Genomic DNA, 21,470 nt, shown 5'->3' on the forward strand with positions numbered 1-21,470 from the left:
TGAGTGGCCAGATTGACTTTGGAAATCTCAAACAGAGTCCTGTTTCCTCTCCAGTCACCAAAGCAAGTGTGTTCCCTGAAGTCATGTCATGAAGAGGAAGATTTGGAGAGAAAATGGGGCCTGAATTGGTGACACGTGCAGAGAGTGGCAGTGTCTAATTATGGGTGTGGTATTTAGGGGTGCAGGAGTTCTTTTTGGTGTGTTTACTTTCCGTACTCTGACCACGTTCCCATCTCCTTGTGCTGTGTCTTGTTTCCTTCTCAGCGCTCCCTGATGTGCTACAAATCCATCCTGGTGATGAGGTCCATCCCAGAAATCCTGGAAAGGACCCACGACAACAGCTCCCTGGCCATCTCCCGACACCTCATTGAGGAAAGCACTTCCTCCAGCACCAGTGGCTCCTCTTCAGACAATGAGAACTCGAATTTCCCCCAAAAGAGGCACTTTGGCTCCACCCCAGAACTGCACTTGCCCGTGTTTGATGCCCCGAGCTATCCCGAGCCTCTGAAACGTGCGAGTGAACGGGAGCACTCCAAAAGCTCCATCCCTCCAGTAAAACCCATGAGGAGGAAATATGCTTCCATGAAGGGTGAGGTGGGGCAAAAATCACCCACAGAAAGCAAAGAGTTCATGACAAGTGTCTTACAGGAGAAAGAGGAGAGGCTCCTTCCCAGCCTTCGGGGAGAGCCATCCCAAAAAAGTGGCACTGCTGAGCCTTCATCCCTGAGGGCTTCCACAGAAAGCACATCTCTTGTGCATCAGAAAGAAAAGCCAGACACACCTCTATCTGAAAAGGACAGAGGTGAAGAGGCAGGGGAAGGGGCAGAGAAGCCATCTGCCTGTGTTCCCAGGCAGAGTGTCATCAAAAGCACCTTCTACAGCCAAGCGACGGAGCTGCCTGCGCGGCCGCCGTCGTCACCAGGCAGGGAGTTCAGAAGGCACCTGGACAGAGCCAGGAGGACTTTCCGGAAGGCTGGGTATTCAAAGGTGCCCCTCAGCGGCCTCCGTGAACCCCTCCTTGAGCAGTTTGAACTGGAAGAAGAAGAAGAAGAAGGAGATGATCGCAGAGAAAGTCTGCTGGGTTCCTTGACCAAGTCCGCGTCGTTTGACACTGCCAGGAAGCCCCCACACCCTGCCATTGCTGGTGCCAGCCGCAGCCGCTCCCTGGATGACTACAGGCTGAGAGCCTCCAGATCCCTCAGGGAACAAGATATCTTGGAGGAGGACTGTGATGTGTTGTCCCAGGAGAGCTGCCCTGAAGGCAGTGATCACTGCGACGTTTCCGCAGGGCCTGGCAAGGGATGTTCTGCGGGCACAGCAGAGCAGGGGGATGTCAGGAGAGCCAGCAAGGATTGCTCAGGAGAGAAACCCTCTCCCTCCACACACTGTGAGGGGAATGGGTGCCCACCTGCTGTTATACAACACGTAGAGGGACTTCCAGTGTCACCTCACAGGAGTGAGAATAGGAAGCGTTTGCTGAAGAAGTCAAAAGCCACCGAGATTGAGGAGGACGTTGAATGTTTGGAAGGCAAAAGCCCCATTGCAGCTGCCCAGTGCTCAGATGTAGCAGCACCATCAGCTCCAAAACATGAGAGCACAGAGGGTAAATCTGCCCCTGGCTGTGCCTCTGACTCTGCTTTGCAGGAGGGCAAAGAGTCCATTTCAACCCTCACACAGTCAGAGGCCACCCCAAAGTCATCTTCCCCAAGTAAGGGAGGGGTGTGTCTGCCCCAGGAGCCTGCTCCCACCGACACCCACCCAGACCTGACAGGTGGAAGCTTGCTTGTCAAAAGGACAGCCCCAGCCCCACCTTGGAAAGACAAAAGGCAGAAACATTCAGATGAAAAGACTTCTGCTCATGGCACTGCTGAATCTGAGCTCATGGAGCATGAAAGCTCTGCTGCTCCAACAGAACAAACAGAAACTGATTCATTTCCAGTATGTAAAGACAAAAGTGAGGAAATTCCTGGGAAAAGTCTTCCAGCAGCTACTGTCACGCTGGGCAAACAGCCAGGTACCCTCACAGCTGGTGAAGGTGCTCCTCAGAAACTGAAGACCCATAAAGATGTGAGATCTGCTGTCCTGGAAGATGCAGAAGCAGCTGTTGTAGGAATCACTCCACCATCAGCCCACAGTGATGAAAGCCAAGCACACAAGAAGGCTCCTGTTCACCTAGACACAGCATCAGCTGACCTGAAGGGAGAGCAGCTTGCTGTTCCCAAAATTCCACCACCAGGATCAGTGCCAGCTCTGGTCTCTGATGGAGCACAGCAGGCTCTCAGCAAGGAGAAACGTGCTGCTCTGAGTAAAAGCTCAGCTGTCACAGGGGTTGTTTCCAGTTTGGCCCATGAAGGAGCTGAACCCCAGAAGGCTCCTGAAGGCCATGGCTCAGAGCCTGCTGCTCTGGAGAGCAGACACCCAGCCAGGGCTGCGTCCTCCCCAAGCACTGTCCTCCCTCAGGTCTGGGAGGGTGAAAATCAACAACATCCAGAGGAGTCAGTTCACAGGGAGATGAGATCTGTTGTGACAGCAAGTGCAAGCCGAGCAGCTGGACAAGCTGGGGCTGCTCCTCTCCCCAAGGCTGGACATGGGGTGCTCGAGCAGCACAGGGCTGGGATTTCAGATGGTCTGGAGAGGGCCAGTTCAGGTGCATTAACTGCTTCACAACCAGAAGTTGCTCCAGCTGCAGCCTATGAACTGGCATATGAGGAATATCCAGAGGGTTATGGTGAGGGTGGAGGCATTGCCTTGGAAAGTGGAAGATGTGATGCTGGAAAAGCTGCCCCACCAGTGCTCCACAGGGATCATCATGGTCAGGAGCTGTCACACCACAGATCTTCTTTTTACAGTGACGAGGAGTCTGCTGTGCTGGAGGGCTTGGTGGATGAGATGGTTTCCCTCTCTGAGGAGATGAATGTTTGGGCAGAGTCAGTTTCTGGAGAGAAGGGAAGCAAGAGGCACATTTCTCCTCACAGAGAGATGTTCTACAAAGACAGCCAAGCACACGTGGACACCTCCTTCCCTTCTGTCCAACAGGGTGGAAGAGGAGAAGTCACTGAGCAGGATGACCTTGCAGAACCCTACCTTGCTGTGAGTGAGGAGCCAGGAGACCTGGAAGAGCAGGGAGCACAGACAGTTCCTCATGAATGTGAGCACCTGGAGGACTTGGCATTTGAGACCTCCCCTTCCAGCCCAGAGAGCGTTTCCTCCACAGAGAGCTTGGACACTGCAAGAAGACCCATCCACGTGCCAGTGATCAAGGACACTGGCAAACACCCAGAAGTTTCTTTGGTGAAAATCAAAGACCTGTCAGATGAAACACCCAGTCTTGGCAGCGGCCCCCAAAAATTTGACATCTCGGAAGTGGAGCCTGCCTATTTGAATTTCTCGGATTTGTACGACATTGTCTATTTCCCATTTGAGTTTCTGAGCTATAAGAAGCCTTCACCCAAACCAGTTCCTAGACGGTTTATGTTCCTTGGTGAAAGGGCAAGGTCCCCTCCTGCAGGACATCTCCATAAGGATAAAAGACTGTGCACCAGGGAACAGGAAGACAAGAACAGGAAGAACCGTTTGGAAATATCCGAGGATTCAAAGGCAGCTAACTTATTAGCCATGGGGAAAGGGGCAGAGAGCCACAAAGAAATGTATAGCTCCCAAAAGGACTCCAGTGGGAAGCAGAAAAGCTCCTTCCACACCAAGCCTGGACTCTTTAAGCCGTATTCAAGGTCTCATTCAGTGGAGCAGTCGGTGGAGCAGAGTCTGAAGAAGAAAGTAAAAGCTTCTGTTGCCCACATTTCAAGAATCCTAAAAGGAAAGACTTCTCCTGAGCCAGAGGAAGGTAATTATTTCCCTCTGTTCCTTCACAGATTTGCTGCCATAACTGGGCTGTGCTACAGCTGCCCTTTTCTTTTTCCCCAGCATGTTTGAAGCTGTGGTTAGACTGGAATTGCAAATCTGGCCGTGGCAGGTTCTGAATCCAGCAGCCTCCCCCATCAGGTCTCTGTTACTGGATGGCTTCAGTGCAGAGCCAGCTGGGTTAATCCACTGATGGAAGGGGCTCAAATTCCCTGCTTGAGGTTGCACAGAAGCAGACCAGGGCTGGGTGATGCTTTCCTTGCTGCAGTTGTCATCTGACCGTGGCAAATCTCTCAGGTTAAAGTGACTGGGAGAAGCTGAAGTCACCCTGGTTACTGGACATGGGGATCTGTCCTTACTTCTCTGTCACCCTTGGATATTCTTCCAGGACACTGTTCTGTTTGCAGCAGCTGTCACAGACTTCCCTGTTAATCAAAGGCTGGTTAATAAGGGAACCTGTGACTATTTATGTGTGAAGGCAGAGCTGTCACTGCAAATAGGTGCCATGGGGAGAAGGATGGCCTTGAATGACTTCTCATCCTTTCTCACAGCAGAGTTTGGTGAGCTGGGAAGTGAGGCAGCAGAAAAGGAGCTGTTAATAGGGGCTGAAGGATCTCTGAAGAGGAAATCAGCACTCCCTTCATTCAAGCTACCAAGCCTCATCCCAAAGGAGAAAGGTATTGCTGTGGCAGGAGTCATTGGTTTGTTTTACCCTCAGAGGGTGATTCAGGAAATAATTGCTTTATCCATGACAAGTTTCCCCTTGGCTTCATCAGAAGCATTTTCATGTTACTATCCCAGCATTCAGCAGAGCCCAAACACTGGGAAGGGCAGTGTGGGAGGATGGCAGCCCCTGGCTACTGTGGAGAAAACCCCTGGAGAAACACAGAAGAAAACCTGAGTTACCCCTTTCCCATGGAGATGGGAGCAGATATGATGCTCCGTAGGGTTTTTTCCTCTTGTATATCCATCTTTCATGTCTCCTTCTCTCTTCTTGTGTTGTCTTGATCACAGAATCATTTAGTTGGCAAAGGCCTCTAAGTTTACTGAGTGCAACCATTACCCCAGGACTGCCAAGGCCAGCACTAAACCATGTCCCCAAGTGCCACACATTTGTTAAATCCCTCCGGGGATGGTGACTCCCTGGGCATCCTCCTCCATTCCTTGACAACACTTTCCATGAAGATATTTTCCCTAATATCCAAACTAAACCTCCCTTGGGGCAACTGGAGGCCATTTCCTCTTGTCCTGTTTCATCCCCTCGTCCTTGAAATTCCATAAATCAGTTTTGCTCCCACGTTTAGGTTCAGCCTGAGGAAAACCCTTGCTGTGACAGGGTCTCCCTCTGCTCTGGGCTGTTCTGCTGCTTTAGCTGTACCAGGGCTGGGCAGTACAGATATTCCCCATGGATTTTCCAAGATCCATCTGGTCTGTCACACTACCCCCACGGGTGAACAGGGTTCCTTCACCTGTGAGCTCTGTGCCCGGGGGATTCTCCAAATGGCGCTCAAAGGAACGGCACACCACGAACCAGAAAGCTCCTTGACCCCATTAAAAATACTTTCTGATGTCCTGCAGGGGTTTGTCTCCCACAAACCTCTCCAGGCCACCCTGAATGCCCACTTTCCCTCCTCTCTGCAGCCCCGTCGTTCGTCGAGGAGCTCGCGGACCAGGCTGCGGCCGCCGGACAGTGCGCGACGCTCTCGTGCCGCACGGCAGCTCACTCCTCCCTGCACGTCAGCTGGTTCAGAGGTGACACTGCCACCCCCCAGAGAGTGCCTGACCCCCTGCAGCACCTTTAAACACCTTGGTATCAGTTTGCAGGGTACTTATCTCTCCCGTCTCCTGCTTTCCAGATGGGATAGCTGTGCAGAGCAGCAGCCGGATCCTCATCTCGTCCACGCTCAAACACTTCCAGCTCTTAACGATCCTCTCTGTTAATGAAGAGGATTTTGGTATTTACACCTGTGTGGCCACAAACTCTCTGGGCTCAGCATCCACCTCTTGTGTCATAAGAAAAGCAGGTGAGAGAAGGAGTAGCTACAGAAATAGGTATTTAGAGTAATTTTGTCCCCAAAAATGTAACCTATCATTACCTCTGAGGTGAGATTTCTCCACATAGGTGCAGAGGAAGATTTCTTCCTTGCTGTGGTCCACAGCCTGTGCAGGGTTCATTCCCTCTTCTCTTCACTCTTTATTTTCTTTCCTGGATTAAGAGCCACTCCAAGACAAAATCTTAGTACTGAGTTTAAATTAGGGATGGTATGTCACCGTTGAGCAGAAATGACACAAATTCACTTGAAGACTGGTTTGCAGAAGGGAAGTTTAATAGGAAAATCCTCTCTTTTATAGACAGATTCGACACATTCTACTTGATTGGCTAATTAACAAAAACATCTTTCTCACAAACAGTCCTTGAGAAGAACAGAAAAACGGAGTAGGAAAACACCACCTGCAGGTTGTTGATACCAACAAGTTATCATAATTTCTCTACAACTCCCTAAAAAGTCTCACAAGTCCACTGTGAGAAAACAAAGCCCATTTTCTCACTTTCTGACCAGGCTGTTGCATCCACAATGGTAAAATTGCTATTCTACTAGCTGTGTCTATATATATGTATACATAAAAAACACATACATGTTTTATATATTTATATAAATAATATCTGCAGCTGAGACATGCTGGGTGTAGAGTTTTGTATCACAGCAATGCTGCTGTTAACACTCATGGGGTTTGTGCCTCCTCTCCACAGAGGTTCCCCCCAGCCCTCCACCCCCTGACATCGTGGAGGTCTACAAGGATGGAGTGCAGGTGGTTTGGAAACCTGTGGAAACCAACACCCCTGTCCACTACACTGTCCAGTGCAAGACTGAAGGTAAAGTGCTGTCCTTATGCTTTGCAAGGAACATCTTGGTTTGTATGATCTCTTCACCAGCTAGAAATGTTATTGTTATTCAGAAACAGCCTGATTTAACTCCCCAGTTTAGAGTTAGGAATGGGATTCATACAGCTATCATTTAACCAGTTAAAAGTTAGGAGATGTGCTGGTTAAATCAATCTGGAATTTGCATATTCATACTAAGGCTTTGCTAAAGTGAGTCAGACTAGGCTGTGTGGAAGCTACAACCAAAAAGTGAGCAGCTACTGGAGAAAATGCCTGGTCTGACATGCAGCTCTAAATTATCTGACAAAATTAGACACCAATGAAACAACATCATCCCCGGCTCAGGTTTTCTGTACAGTCTTGGAGAAAGATGATTTCTCAAACAGGGAATTTATCCACTGCTCAACTGCTGTGCTTTTCTTTTTTTTTTTTTTCCATTGACTGTGGAGGAAGCTTAGGGCAAAGAGCCAGGACAAGATAACCAAAGTTTGACAAAACTGCATCACCCCTTTGATATTTTCTTTTGAGGCTTGGTCCAGAGGCTGGTGAAATTCAGTGGATCATTAATCATGGAATGGTTTGGGTTGGAAGGCTTAAAAACCATCTAATTCCAGCCCTCCTGCCATGGGCTGGGACACTTCCACTGTCCCAGGCTGCTCCAAGCCCCAATTTCCAACCTGGCCTTGGGCACTTGCAGGGATCCAGGGACAGCCACAGCTTCTCTGGGCACCTGTGCCAGGGCCTCAATACCCTCTGAATAATAAATCCTTCCTGATTTATTAATCTCATCTAAGTCTCTCACAATTTAAAGCCCTTCCCACTCATCCTGTCACTATCTGCCCTTGTCAAAAGTGGATGTTTTCCTGCTTAGTTACAAAAAGCTTTGTATCAAATCCCCAAGGCTGTTCTGTCTCTCTGGGGATGGATTTGCTGTTGTTATTATGAGTGTGGTGTCTGATAGCAATTCCTGCTGCAGCCACACAAACACAGCCTGGATTCTGCTGCTCCACGTTCCTTCATTTAATTCTCCAAACAAACAAACACACAAACCCTCCCTTCTGGATTAGCATGGGCAGCAGTTTTCTGCCCTTTCCCTCTGGATCTGGTGTGAGTCACTTGCCCTCCAACACCACTTGCTTTATCATTATTCATTTTGACACAACTGCAGGAGAGATTCTGGGGAGGGTACAAACACAAGTTCTTCCAATTAGGAAGGAAATTGGGGAACAGCATCTACAATTTTCCACTGTGCTCTGTGTATTTGGAAGGAGCTTGCAAAATCCTGCTCTCCTGAGCACAGGAGGATTAAGACAATCAGGAATAAATTCCTTGTTTTATCCATTATTTGAAAATAGGCTTTTTTATGCTACTTCTGCACATATTTTTCTCTAAGCTGTATCTGCTCCTTCTTGCACAAACAGCCCCCAGCTCAACCATTACCCTGTAAAATCATTGATACTTTTGTTTTGGGTGGGGAATTTCTGCTTATCCAATGGTTTGAGGCTCTTTGCCAGATTTTATCTGAATGGAAGGATGGGTTTCATCTCAGGCAGTTGCAGGGAGTTGGGTTCAGCCTTGAGCACAGCAGCAAAACGGGGCACAGCACCATGTGGGAGGAAGGCTGATAAAATGTTTGCAGGGAATTTTCTCCTTCCTAACTTAGTCCCATGAATAATGAGTCCAGAATGCATTTAGAATTCCAGTTCCATGAGAAATCATCTGAGTTTCATAAAAGCTGAGTAAAACCCCCATGTTTCAAACACTGTGTTTGAACTAAAAACAGACACTGGGATGGTGTTAGTGGATGGTTCTGTCCAGGAATCCTGCACCTCATGGTCTCAACTGGATTCAAAACAGGGCCAACAGGAAAAAAATAACGATTTGTCTTTGGTTTGGAGTTCTTGATGTATATTTCCAGTAGAGCTTGGTGGCATGAGTTAGATAAAGAGAAAAAATACAGGAAAATGTCACCACTCCTCTGGAACAATATTGGCACAACTTGGAATTATCAGATATGAACCAGCTGATTTTAGAGAAGAATGACAAAGGTACAGCCCCAAAGCTGGCCATGGTCAGTTGGTTTCTCCACATTCCCAGCACATAAATAAAGCTGGTGGGGAAAAAAAAAACCAATCAGGAAAAAAAACAGCAAAAACCCCCACAACAAAACCCCAAATCTCAAAAAACCTCCAAGCCATTGTGACCACCTTAAAATGAGTCCTGATCTCTTCTCTCTCTGCCCTTGGTTCAGATGGGGAATGGGCAACTCTTGCTTCTGACATCACTGACTGCTGCTACTATGCCAGAAATCTCCCCCAGGGCTTCGTCTACAGCTTCAGGACAGCCTGCAGCAGCAGGGCAGGGATGGGCCCCTACAGCCACCCCTCTGCCAAAGTGACAATCACTGCCAAGGATCAGACGGGTAAGACCAAACTCCAAGAAATCTTTGGGTTTTTCCTGCATCAAACCCGCTGCATCTTTTTAGTTGTGGGCCCAGAAGTCAAGAGCAAGTGAATCAAGGCCAATTCCACTTGGCTCAGGGTTGTTGGGGGCTTTTGCATCTAAAATTAAATTATTTTCTAATTATTTTCTGGTTCTGGACACAGAGGAATAGGTATAAACATATTAAATATCCCAATAAGATAACAACATCATGTAAATATAAAAAATGTGTAACTATATTAAACTAAACTTTAACATTAACAAAAGTTTAATATTATAAAATATAATTATTATAAAAATAATATATAGTATTTATTGAAATAATATATGTTATATTTAATAATAAAATAAAAACCTGGGAGCTGTAGATTACCTGTCGAAGACACAGTTTCGATTTGAGATTAGGAGGAAACAAGTCTTGTACAATAAATGTTTTACTATAGGCATTTATCTACTGATACAGATTTTGCACTGGTGAAAACTCTGTACTTGCTTATATTGCAGACTAAATCCTAAATTCAGTAGTTAACTTGTCTATTCTGGAGTCTTCCATTGGGAATTATTGTCCTTCTGTGGTGAATTTTCCAGCTGTATTTTGTCTCTGAAGTATAGAGATCTTGATTTACTCTTTCTGTCACCTGTTTGGCTATTTTGGACTGCACACATGTTTTTAAAATTAAGAGATTCATGGCCCCACAGCAAACACATCCTCATAGCAAAGGAAATGTCCTTTCTGCAAAGAAACAGAAGGATGGTCTAGCTGGAATTTCCTCCCAATGGAGAGGGTTGCTCTGTAAAAATCGGTTCACAGAGATATTTTTAACTCACCCCAAGTCCTCTGCTTTCCTTTTTCTCAGGATTTTTTATCATATCTCAGCTTTCCCAAGCAGATGCTTTAAAGGGATGCTTTAGTATTTCACAGGGTGCTTGGACACAACCAAACACCAGAAGCAGAGCAGCAAGTTCCAGCTGCTGCTCTGAATTGTCCAACCACAATTTTTCTAATTGTTTCTAATTAGAGTTTCTAATTTCTTTTCAGTTTTTACCATATCCTGAGGATTTGCTGTGTGAGAAAATAAAAAACAGTGGCTAAGATGTTTGACACCATAGCACACGACATGGAATCCATCTCATTCTGTCTGCAGTGTCTATATCAGGGAATTTTGGGGTGGGCAGAGCAGAATCTGCTGCATTCCAATAGCAGTGGGGGCCACAGCTGGAACACCTGGGGAAAGCTCTGCTTGTCATTGTTCACAGATGGCAGGGGAGACTCTGAGAGGCTCCAGTTTGCACACAGAGCTGTGTTCCCATGTAAAGCCTGTCCCTTTCTCCCTGCAGAGCCTCGTGCTGCCACGCAGGAGTTCCCATCAGCTGCCCCTGAGGAAGAGAGTGAAGTGATCTCACCTCCTGAGCCCTTCCCAACCTACCAGACCTATGCCTTCCAAACCGAGATCAAAAGGTAGAGAACCCAGCTGAGCTCTTAACGACCCAGGGGGAAATCCCACGTGTGATGGAGCAGCTCTCCTGCAAAGAAAGGCTGAGAAAATTGGGGTTCTTCAGCCTGGAGAAGAGAAACTTCAGGGTGACCTCCCTGCACCTTCCAGTACCTGAAGGGAGCCTACAGGAAAGATGGAGAGGGACTTTCTGTAAGGGGATTTAGGGACAGGACAAGGGGATGGCTTCAAAGTGAAAGAGAGTAAGTTTAGATTAGATATTAGGAAAAAACTGGTCCCTGTGAGGGTGGGGAGGCTCTGGCACAGGCTGTCCAGGGAAGCTGTGGCTGCCCCTGGATCCCTGGAAGTGCTCAAGGCCAGGTTGTTTTACCACCCTTACTGTAAAAAATAACTTCTTCCTCATATCTGGTGTAAAATAACCCTTTTTTAGTTTAATACCACCCCTCCTTGTCCTGCCACAACAAATGTGCTGGGCAGGGGGGCAGCCACTGGATTAATCATTAAATGAGCCCAGGGCTAACAAAGTTTCTTGTCCTTGCTGCACCAACCTTTGCAGACACCACTGCAGTCAGGGTGCTGGGGTTCAACTTTCTTTCTCTGTCTTTAAACTGTACAGTTTCAAGACACAGAAGGATGTGCAAACTGTGAGAGTAGATGCAATAACTCCCCACCAGGAGGGAGCTCTTGCCTGGAAGAGAGACAGTGATTTCTGTTGCCAACAGGGGTAGTTCTCTTACTCTCTCTCTCTCCAGAGGAGTTAAGCTCTCACTCCTGTAATTTCAAGTGACTTGACAGTTTAAAGACACAGGAGGACATGCAAACTGTGACAGTAGGTGCAATAACTCCCCACCAGGCACAGATGAAAAACACAGCATGGGATCCTGGAGGTTTTAAAGAACAGGAGAGAAGCTTAACGTGCCTTTGTGTTCCTTTGCACCAGGGGAAGATTCAGCATCGTCCGGCAGTGCCGGGAGAAGGTGAGCGGCAAGACTTTGGCCGCTAAAATCATCCCGTACTGGCAGGAGGACAAGCAGGCTGTGCTGCTGGAGTACCAGGTGCTGAGGAAGCTCCACCACACCAACATAGCCCAGCTGAAGGGTGCCTACGTCAGCCCCCGGCACCTGGTGCTGATCCAGGAGATGTGTGTGGGGCCAGAGCTGCTCCACTCCTTGGCCTTGCGGTAAGAACACGAGGGAAAAGCTTTCCAGTCAGGGCTGCTGCTGGGAGGAGGTTGTGTTTGTGGGGTGCCCCGTGTGAGGAAGGAATGATGAGTCTGACTCCATGTTCTCACAGGGCTAATTTATCATTTTATGATACTATATTATATTAAAGAATACTATATAAACTATACTAAAGAATACAGAAAGGATGCGGACAGAAGGCTAAAAAGATGATAATGAAAACTCGTGACTCTCTCCAGAGTCCTGACACAGCTTGGCACTTGTTGGCCAATGAGTGAAAACACTCACAGAAGAAAGTAATGAAACAACCACCTGTTGGTAAACAATCTCCAAACACATTCCAAAGGAGCAAAACACAAGAGAAGCAAATGAGATAAAATTGTTTTCCTTTTCTCTGAGGCTTCTCAGCTTCTTAGGAGAAAAATCCTAGGCAAAGAGATTTTTTCAAAAAGAAAGAATGTGACAGGCAAAGACACCTGTTGCTTTCTCCTGACAAACTGGATCATCCCTTTCCATCTCTTCCAGTGTGCTGTCATTGCACACAGGATTTGTAAAGTGTTTGTTCTGCATCTTCTTGTGAGATAAAAAATTACTTGAGTTTTCTACAGCAGGACAACTCAGGGCCACACACCTGAGATGCTGGACACAGTGGTTGATATGAAACTCTATTGATGCCTTGTGAAGGCTGACCTAGAACAAAGACTGGACAGAGCTAAAGAATAAAGCAGGGATTTATTCAAAGGATCTCTCCATGGATCCACCTTGGGCAGCACCAGAGCCCAGCCAGGGCTGCACCCAAGATGAACCCAAATGGTCCCAAAATGCACGAGCGCTGCCGGGGTCTCTCCCTGGGCTCAGCTCTGCTCCATGTGCACATTGCAGTTCAGTGTCCAATCCCAGCTGCAGCCCCTGCAGTCCCATCCTGCTTGTTTTTCTCTCTCCAGCCCACGGGGTTTGTGCTCTTGGGCTGAGATTTGGATCATTTTTCCTTGGTGCCCAGCTGGAGCAGGAATTGTTTTGTCTCCCTGCTCTGTGCAGAGCTCACCATCCCCTGATGTGAAGCTCAGACCCACACACTAAAGCAGCACAGAATCTTAAAATATAAAAGCTGAAACCTGAGGCATCACTTTCTCCCATCATGTGATACATGAATGGTTTCCTTACACCAACATCTGTTAACCCCAACACCATGACATGGAGGGTTAGGAAGATTCATTGTTTCTCACAGTGGCATAAAATGGATCTGCTGAAATCCTGTGATTAAAAAAGAGGGCATTGTGGGCATCAAATCTGCTTTCTCTCTTTCAGCTCTACACCATCCTGTTGTTGTATCTGTAAACCCGACTCACAGGATGGACCAGCCTCTCCACACAGAGCTGATTTACTAAAGTTGTTTCTTCTTGACTCTCAAGGGTCTGATGGGATCAGACACCCAGGGGAGAGTGATAGTGGGTGTAGAAAGGCATTTTTGGGCATGCAGAGAAGACAGCTGTGTTTTCTATCCCCCTTCTCTCACCAGGACATCGTACTCAGAGGTGGAGGTCCGAGACTACCTGTGGCAGATCCTCAGTGCCACCGAGTACCTCCATGCACACAACATCCTGCACCTGGACCTCAGGTCTGAGAACATGATCATCACCGAGCCCAACCTGCTGAAGCTCCTGGATTTTGGCAACGCACAGTTCTACACACCAGACAAATTTATTACCATGGACAAATGCTCGGACTATGTGGAGACCATGGGTGAGTAGAGCTCAGTCACAGCGACTTGGGGCTTATCTGCAATTTCTGATAAACAGAAAGACACAAACATTGATCAAAGCAGCAGGTGGTCCCAGCAGGAAAAGCCTTCCAGGTGCTGCTCTCCAGTGCCAGTGTGAGTTTGTGGGAGCAGTGGGTGGTGACAGCTGTCCCACTGCAGACCACAGGGGACAGAGCTCACAGCAGTGCCACTCTGGCTGGCACCCATGTGTCCATTTATCCAGGGACAAAGCATTGCTGCCATCTGCCAGAGGCTCTCATGGTTTCACTGCAATCAGCAATCATGTGGAAGCTCCTCAACCAGCTCCCTGTCCTGGGAGCTGCCTCTTCCCTCTTGGGAAGGCAGCAAAGCATAAAAGTATCCACTGCCTTTGTGCTGCTCTCAGTGTGTTGGAGAGGAACTTGCCTCACACAAGTTTACTTTTCCAGCTCCTGAACTGCTGACAGAGCAAGGAGCCCTTCCCCAGACTGATATTTGGTCCGTTGGAATCACAGCCTTCATCATGTGAGTCCATTGATTGCTCCCAGTGCTGTTACTGGCTTTAAAATCACAGTTTCAGATTTTAAATTACAGCCTATATCATGTGGGTCAGTTGATTGCTCCCTGGGCTGTTACTGGCTTTAAAATCACAGTTTCAGAGAGTTAATCTCAGCTGTGCCCCTCCTTTGGCAATGCCATGGAAAGATGGAGGATGGAGGGGATGGATAGGCAACCTGTGCCAGGGCCTCAGTGTCCTCATAGGGAAGAATTTCTTCCCAATATATAATCTAAAGTTCTTGTCTTTAATTTAAAGCTGTTCATCCTTGTCCTGCCACTACAAGCCCTTATCCAAAGTCCATCTTGGAGGCTCTCTTGGAGCCCCTTTAGGCACTGGAATGGGCTCTAAGGTCTCCCTGAAGCCTTGTCCAGGATGAACAATCCCAATCCTCTCAGTTTTTCCCCAAAGGAGAGGTGTCCCATCCCTCTGCTAACCTCGGTGGCCTCCCCTGGACTCGCTCCAACAGCTCCACACTCTCCTTATGCTGGGAGCTCCAGAGCTGGAGGCAGTTTCATGTTTTCAATTCTCTTCTCCTGGGGCAGGCTGAGTGCCAACTACCCCATCAGCTCGGATGTGCCCTGTGAATTCCTGAGGACAGCCAGGAAGGGGAAGCTGAAGCTGACGCGGTGCTACGCGGGTCTCTCCGGGGGAGCAGTGTCCTTCCTCCAGAGCACCCTGTGTGCAAACCCCTGGTAAGAGGCTGGCTGTCCCCCCAGCAGCACAGCTGGGGCACAGCCTGGGTGTTTCCCCTTCTCTCCATTTGCAAGGAGCCTCCCCAGGCAGCAGGGATCCCCGACTGACCCCTCACCTTTGTCTGTCCTAGGGGAAGGCCCTCAGCCTCTGAGTGCCTGCAGAGCCCGTGGCTCCAGGAGACAGGTCTGGACAACAGGCAGCAGGCACTGGTCACCTTCCCCACCAACAAACTGAGGAATTTCCTCATGGAACGGGAGAAGAAGAGGGGCCTGCTGTGCTCCAAGTATGGCCTCATGATTGCACAGTGACGTGGATGTGGTGACAGATGGGAATCACCTCCCTGTGCCCTCCTGCACCGAGTGTTTGGTACCAAACCCTCCTGCCACGCTGCTCTCTGCCCGACCCCACTGTGTTTTGTCCGTGTGTCCTGCCTGCCACGGGCTGTTTCTGTGTATGTGTGACTTGTGGGGACACTGGACAGTGAAGGCAGCAAACCCAACACTGACCTTGTAACGTGCAGATTTTGTACCACTAAGAGACTTTGCCACTTTGAAGCTGAGCTGCTCTTCCCTGGGGAGCAGGGACACATCCACTGGAGATGTGGCAGCAGTGTCCCTGGCAAAGGCTGAGTGTTTTATTTCTTTTTAAAAACCCTGAAATGTCACGTTTCTCTTTGACCTTCAAACCCTGCTTTCCTCTGCAAAGGATGGTGTTGGCTGTGTCATTGCTTTGTACTCATAACTTCAGTGTTCCTTTGAGTTTCTCTGCAGTGATTGATGTATCCCTCAATTTCCCATATGAGCAGCAGTAAGAGGCTTTCTCAGAGCTGTGTCTGGCTGTGTTTAGATGAAGGTGAACAAGAAAACAGTTCCTGATACATTACAGTTCAATACTAAAAGTGAGGCTGTTTATCCAGGGATGCTCTTTCCCAACAGGTTTAACCCATATTGTTCCAAACCTGAAAGATGGAGCATCATGACTCCTTTTCCTGCTGAGCATGCAGAGCAGAAATTGTGACTGAGAGCAGAGGAGCTTTCCCTGTGCTGTGGAGAGCAGGCACCAACTCAATAGATTGTAAAATTTGGAATGCTGAAGTGATACTGTCTGCACTGTGTGCTAGAGGAGAGAAACCCAAGGGCTTAGGGCCAGACTCCATGCTCAGTTCTCTGGGAGGAGAGCAGAGTTACACGAGACAGACACTGCAATGAGGGCTGCCCCCCCAGGAAACCTTTCAGGACTCTGGATCCCATCCAATTTAACTTCTCTCACAAATCCAGTCAGGTTTTTGTTGGCCAGGCTGGTTCTTTGATCTTGCTGGTGCACTTTGGGATGGAAAGGTCAGTGCCAGGGAAAAACCTATCTAAACATAAAAAACATAATTATAGATTAACTCATTTGGAGCTTTCATGCTCTTGCATATATGAATTATTTTCTCTTTTGCTTCTCACAATTGCATGCATTTGAGCATGTCTGAGCTCTTTTATAGACTCAACACTGGTAAAATAAACCATTCTGATGAGCAAATCAAGCCAGATTTTTCTGCTGAATCATTGTCATTACTTTTACATCCCTTCCCCAATCCCAATCCACATTTGTGCAGCACATGTCCCTCATCCCTCAGCTCTGACCTGGGCTCTTTGTGATAACCTGTATACACTGCCTATTAGCTGGGAACCACTTCCATGCAAGACACCCATGTGAAAAATCCTTTTCCTAGAGCTTTGGAAGGAGGACATCAGCTGGTCAGGATGTGATGATGATTCTGAGCTGCCCAGCTAACCCAAAGCATTCCTGGGCATGATTTGGAGCTTACACTGACCAGAATGTGAGAAGGGCTTCAGAGGAGTGAACTCATGGATGACAAAAAATAGGTGAGAGCTGTAGCTGGAGCATGGAAGGAGTGAAAAGGTGCTGGAATTGCTAATGGAAATATCAGCGGTTGCAGTCAAGCCTTACAGGTAGTTTCTATTTTCCTTGGTTCTGCCACTGCTTGATAGTTTCTGCCTGAACTTCCACCACCACCATGAGGTCAGGGCTAATGACCAATGTGGCAGGCTGGGATAGTTTGCCCTTAACATGCAGTTACATCACCCTGGCCTTTGCAGGACAAAGCAGAATCTGGATCTGACGTTTGGACACATGTGAAAATGTTTGAGTTTCATTCCTCGATCACAAATAATCTCCAGAGTTCGAGGTTAGTGTCAGCATTAAAATCAATCCATGCAGGAGAGGCTTGGGTTTAACTTCTGAAAGGAAGTGGTGAGAGTCCTAATTGTTGAAGGGAAATAAAGCAAAGCAGAGCTTGTAGAGCAAAGTTTTATCCTGCACTGATCTAGCAGATAAAAAATATGTTTGAGGGCTATAAGATCACAGTGGCTGTAGCCCATAAGGGATTGAAGTTGCTCTCTTTGGAGGCCTCATAAGATACAAGAAGGGAATAACAAACAAGGCAAAATTTCCCCAAGGAAATTCTTACATCTTTGGAGAAGATATTTGCTGCTCTCTGACCTTTCAGGGGTTCACCACAAGCTAATGCCATCCTGCTAATGATACTTCATGTGGAAAATAAATTATCAGGTACAGGTTGTGACCAGACAAGTTTATGGACCAATCAGTTACCTATTTGCACCCAACCAGCCCATTTCTTCCCCTTACATCTCAATTTTCCTCCCCAAAGACCTAAATCCCTCCTTTATTTCCCTTCGGTACCTCCCTCAAACACTCTATTATATAAAGTCCCGTGCAATCCCAAAATGCTCTCCTCCTACATAGCATAGGCACCTCCCCTGCCTTGACACAATCCCCCTTATCCCAGGTGGTGATCCAGAGAGCTGTTCCTGATGACATATCTCCATGGGAGTCATGCTGGGTCCATGGGACTGATGCTCTGCTGGGGCAGCCCTGGGAGGAATCTGGACAAAATCCTGTTCCTTGGAAGCCCTGAATTTGAGTTCCCACCTGGCCATCCAACCCTGCACTCCTCCTGGCTTTCAGTGGGCTGATGTCCCCTGGGATGGGGCTGGGAGTAGCCTGGCAGGGCACATTTTGTCTCTCTGTGCAGATTAACCTCTATCCCATAACCAACGCAGCAGCAGCACACGAGGAGGAGGCAACAACAAAAGCCACGACAAACATTAAGCAAACAAGATCATATCAGTGCTGACACTGCACAGATCTGATAACCACGGGATCAGACAATTTGTCCCACAGGTGACACCAGAACAAACACCACCACAGGGCTCCCCAGGTTAGAAGCACGGCCGGTATCTGAACCGAATGTCACGGACGGGCTGCATCGTCCCAAATCCCCAGCGGCTGATGTCTATGGCTGGGATCTCCTCCTCTTCATGGACCAGCTCCAGCTCAAAGTGACTCAGCATCAAGAACACAAACAATTTCATTTCTGCAGTAGCAAAGAAGCGCCCAGGACAGGTGGAAACTCCTGCTCCCCAAGGCATGCTGACAAATTTAAGCTTCTTCCCGTTTCTGTAGAAATCTTTCCTGGTGCCGTCTGGGTTTACAAAACGGTCGTACTTAAATTTGTCAGGCTCCTCGTGGATTTCTGGGTTCATCTGCACAGAGATGTGTGGGAACAGAGCCACCCTGTCCCCCCTGCGGAGGGTGTACTCTGTCCCACTGCTTGTCCTCAGGGAGGTGTCCTCGAGGACAGCTCTGACCAGCATTGGGGCTGCCACCAGCCTCAGGGTCTCCTCCAGAGCACTGTCCAGCAGAGGAGTCTGGTTCAGCATGTCCCTAGTGACAGTAACTGGGGGGCTCCCTGCCTTTACTTCCTGCCCATTCTCCCTCAAGACTTTATCCACCTCATCTCTCACAGCCTTCAGAGCCTCTGGGTGCTTCAGCAGATACAAGAGGAGCCAGAAGGCAGTGGGGCCCGTGTTGCCTTGGGATGCCCAGAGGAGCATGAACATGAAACGCTCCCGCATGTACTCGGGGACACCGTTTTCTGCCAGAAGTTTCTCCTGATCACTTATCCAGCCACTGATATTGTCCTTCTGCCAGACCTTCCTCACAGACAGCATGTTCCAGAAGTGTCTCTTCAGCCGCTCAGCCTCTCTTTTGTCCTTGGGAGGCAGCAGAGCAAAGGCCAGGCGAGGGAAGAGGCGGTCGTACTTACGAAACTCCTGGAAGAGCTGGTTGGAGTGGAGGCGATCCTGCTCTTCTGCTTTTTCCTTGTTCCCTGCCCCTCGGGGTGGCTCGGTGCCATACAGAGCCAGATACCCAGCTCTGAAGACAATGTTGTAGCAGTAGTGGAAGAGGTTTTCCTCCTGCCACACTCTCTTCTCTCCTGAGCTCAGGTCGAAAAGCAGCAGCTTCCGAAAGCTCTCCATGGTGGCTTGTGTGAGGACAGTGAGGCCATCTCCCATCAGGTGCTTTGTGCTTGATGTATGAACTATGTTATGAGTGGCTTCAATGGGCTTGTAGCCAAAAACCTGCACCACCAGCTGAGTTGCACTAGTCCTGAAGTCCAGTTTGGATCGCGATTCCTTCACAATGGTGCCAAAGGAGAAGGGATCCATCACAAAGGTGAAGTAATAGCCACCGATCAGCACCGTGAAAACATCCCCGTGTTTGCTCTGCATCCTTTTGAGAAACTCTGAGCTGTTCTTTCTGAATTCCAGCAGATAGCCCAGCCAGGGAATGGTTCCTTTGTCCAGGGGCGGCTCATTGGGTCTCTGTCTCCGGAACACACCCAGGACATAGAGCCCACCGAGCAGTGATGACACCACGGTACAGAGGAGAACCACCCAGAGCACCATGAGAGCTCTGCGCCCGTCCAGGAGCTGGGATTAGAGGCAGGCTGGGCTGGGAATGTGGATTTTATCCCCACCCAGCAGCTGGCAGGCAGATGCAGAGCTGACAGCCTCTGTCCTCATTGGCTGTGAGTGTTTGCCTTGCCCCTGCAGAGTGCTCTGCTCTGGGGTGAACTTGTCCCTGGATGAACAGAGATTTTTAAGGTGGAAGGCATGTTGGAATCCTGTTGGAGTATCCATGCTGCGTTAGGGGGACGGGTTTTGGCATGAGGCAAATTCCCTTCTCTAGGTTGTATGGAGCCTGGATTTTGTAAGGAAAATGTTCAGAGAATCCCACTCTGTGATTTCTGCCTTTAAGACCAGGCTATGGACACCCACTGAAAAAATGAAACCAAGAGTATATTTTGGAAATGCTACTGGAAATGAGCACAGGACTGAGGGAAGGGGGTCACAGCTGAGCTGATTTGGTCTCAAAAGCCAAGAGAAGGAACAGTCTCTGACATTTTGGTGTTCTCCACAGCACATGGTGTCCCAGCAGTGCTGGGACAATGCTTTGCCACTGAACAGTGCAAGTGCTACTGCTCTGAGTGCAAAGCAAAGCAGCTGAGCTGCCCCACGAGTGAGGAGAGCTTGAGCCACTGCATTTGCTTGGCACCAGAGGAGCCCAAAGTTTCCAGATGCTCCACCCAGCCCCCGGCTGGGGAGCAGTGCCCACAGGGACCACAGCTCTTCTGCTTTACCCACTTTTCCTTCTGCTTCTCAAACTCCCATTACCTCAATCCTCAATTCAGATTGGGTTTGGGGTCAATGTCAGGGACCCCTTGTCCCACCTGGCACTGCTCCTCTGGGTGCTGCCACCCTGATCTACCCAGACTGCCACCACAGCCTGCCCCAGCCACTCGTGCAGGATGGAGAGTGACATTAACTCCCCTCTATTCCTCACCTTTGCTCTTCTCTAGAGCATCCCATAATGTTTTCCACAGTCCCAAGAGCCTTCCTCTGTCTGGGATCACAATCTTCATCTTTTTAGCTTCCCAGCTGCTGTCCCTTTCCACGTTCCCTACAGTGACCTGACCCGAGGAGTGAAGGCCACACCATAGCATCAGCTAAATATTTATTCTGGCTTTGTTTTTTTAAGGAAAGCTCCCAACCTTAAAATTTTGGAAAAACACTGTAGCAATGTTGGGAAGAAAAATAACAGCAGTGGTCAAATCAAAGCCCTTCTCATTCCTGTAACCTTATGTAATAATAAAATAAATGTGATGAGTGCTTTCTCTTAAATTAATAATTTTATTTGTACAACTCCAGGCAACTTCCAGACTTAATAGGTTTTCAGGATGGAAAGGGACCATTTAAGGTTCAGGAGCATTTGGGGTGAATAATGCCTTTAAATAAAAGTCAGCAAACTCAGAACCCTGAACTTAAAGCTGCACTGGGTAATAAGCATTGACCATTGGCTCTCTGTGCTCTTCTGTTCAGGACATGCTCTCACTCTGTTGTGTTTCAAAGCCAATATTTATGTTACAGGTGGTACCCATGGATCTTTTTTATCTTGTCAAACTGGATCTTGGAAGGCAAATACCTTCAGCACTGTTCTGCTGAGCCCCCTTTTTATCTCCTTCTTACTGATTGTTACTGGTCTGGACTTTGTTCTGCTCAAACTGTCTCAAATCAGCTGATGATCAAACTGATCTCTAACCAAGGCTCTGCCCCCTGGAGAGCCACAGTTCCCTGCTCAGCAGGTCCGTGTGGCACAGCTCATCATGACAGAGAACAGCTCAGCTTAAAGGTGTCCAGTCCTTCCTGCTGTATCTCCTGGTAGAAAACAAGATTATCCCGTTTAAATCATCTGGCAGATGGTAAGAGCCAGGAGAAGCCAGGCCATC

The 21,470-nt window shown here is 48.4% G+C and overlaps 2 protein-coding genes across 2 annotated transcripts in view; one reads left to right on the forward strand and one right to left on the reverse strand.

Annotated features, from left to right (window-relative positions):
• Positions 1 to 15,501, forward strand: part of OBSCN (obscurin, cytoskeletal calmodulin and titin-interacting RhoGEF) — a 198,831-nt gene extending 183,330 nt beyond the window's left edge. The window contains exons 106-117 of the mRNA XM_064416433.1: positions 265 to 3,841; positions 4,410 to 4,535; positions 5,500 to 5,610; positions 5,715 to 5,882; positions 6,611 to 6,733; positions 8,994 to 9,164; positions 10,523 to 10,643; positions 11,579 to 11,818; positions 13,339 to 13,562; positions 14,010 to 14,085; positions 14,662 to 14,811; positions 14,943 to 15,501. Of these exons, the coding sequence (XP_064272503.1) occupies positions 265 to 3,841; positions 4,410 to 4,535; positions 5,500 to 5,610; positions 5,715 to 5,882; positions 6,611 to 6,733; positions 8,994 to 9,164; positions 10,523 to 10,643; positions 11,579 to 11,818; positions 13,339 to 13,562; positions 14,010 to 14,085; positions 14,662 to 14,811; positions 14,943 to 15,120 (5,265 nt within the window). The 3' untranslated portion in view covers positions 15,121 to 15,501. The remainder of the gene's footprint in view (positions 1 to 264; positions 3,842 to 4,409; positions 4,536 to 5,499; positions 5,611 to 5,714; positions 5,883 to 6,610; positions 6,734 to 8,993; positions 9,165 to 10,522; positions 10,644 to 11,578; positions 11,819 to 13,338; positions 13,563 to 14,009; positions 14,086 to 14,661; positions 14,812 to 14,942) is intronic.
• Positions 15,502 to 18,060: 2,559 nt separating this feature from the next.
• LOC135298869 (7-alpha-hydroxycholest-4-en-3-one 12-alpha-hydroxylase) lies at positions 18,061 to 19,590 on the reverse strand. The gene has a single exon (XM_064417005.1). The coding sequence runs from the start codon at positions 19,588 to 19,590 to the stop codon at positions 18,061 to 18,063; it is 1,530 nt and encodes a 509-aa protein (XP_064273075.1).
• Positions 19,591 to 21,470: the final 1,880 nt, after the last annotated feature.

This window comes from Passer domesticus, chromosome 1 (assembly GCF_036417665.1).
Source record: "Passer domesticus isolate bPasDom1 chromosome 1, bPasDom1.hap1, whole genome shotgun sequence".
Taxonomy (NCBI): domain Eukaryota; kingdom Metazoa; phylum Chordata; class Aves; order Passeriformes; family Passeridae; genus Passer; species Passer domesticus.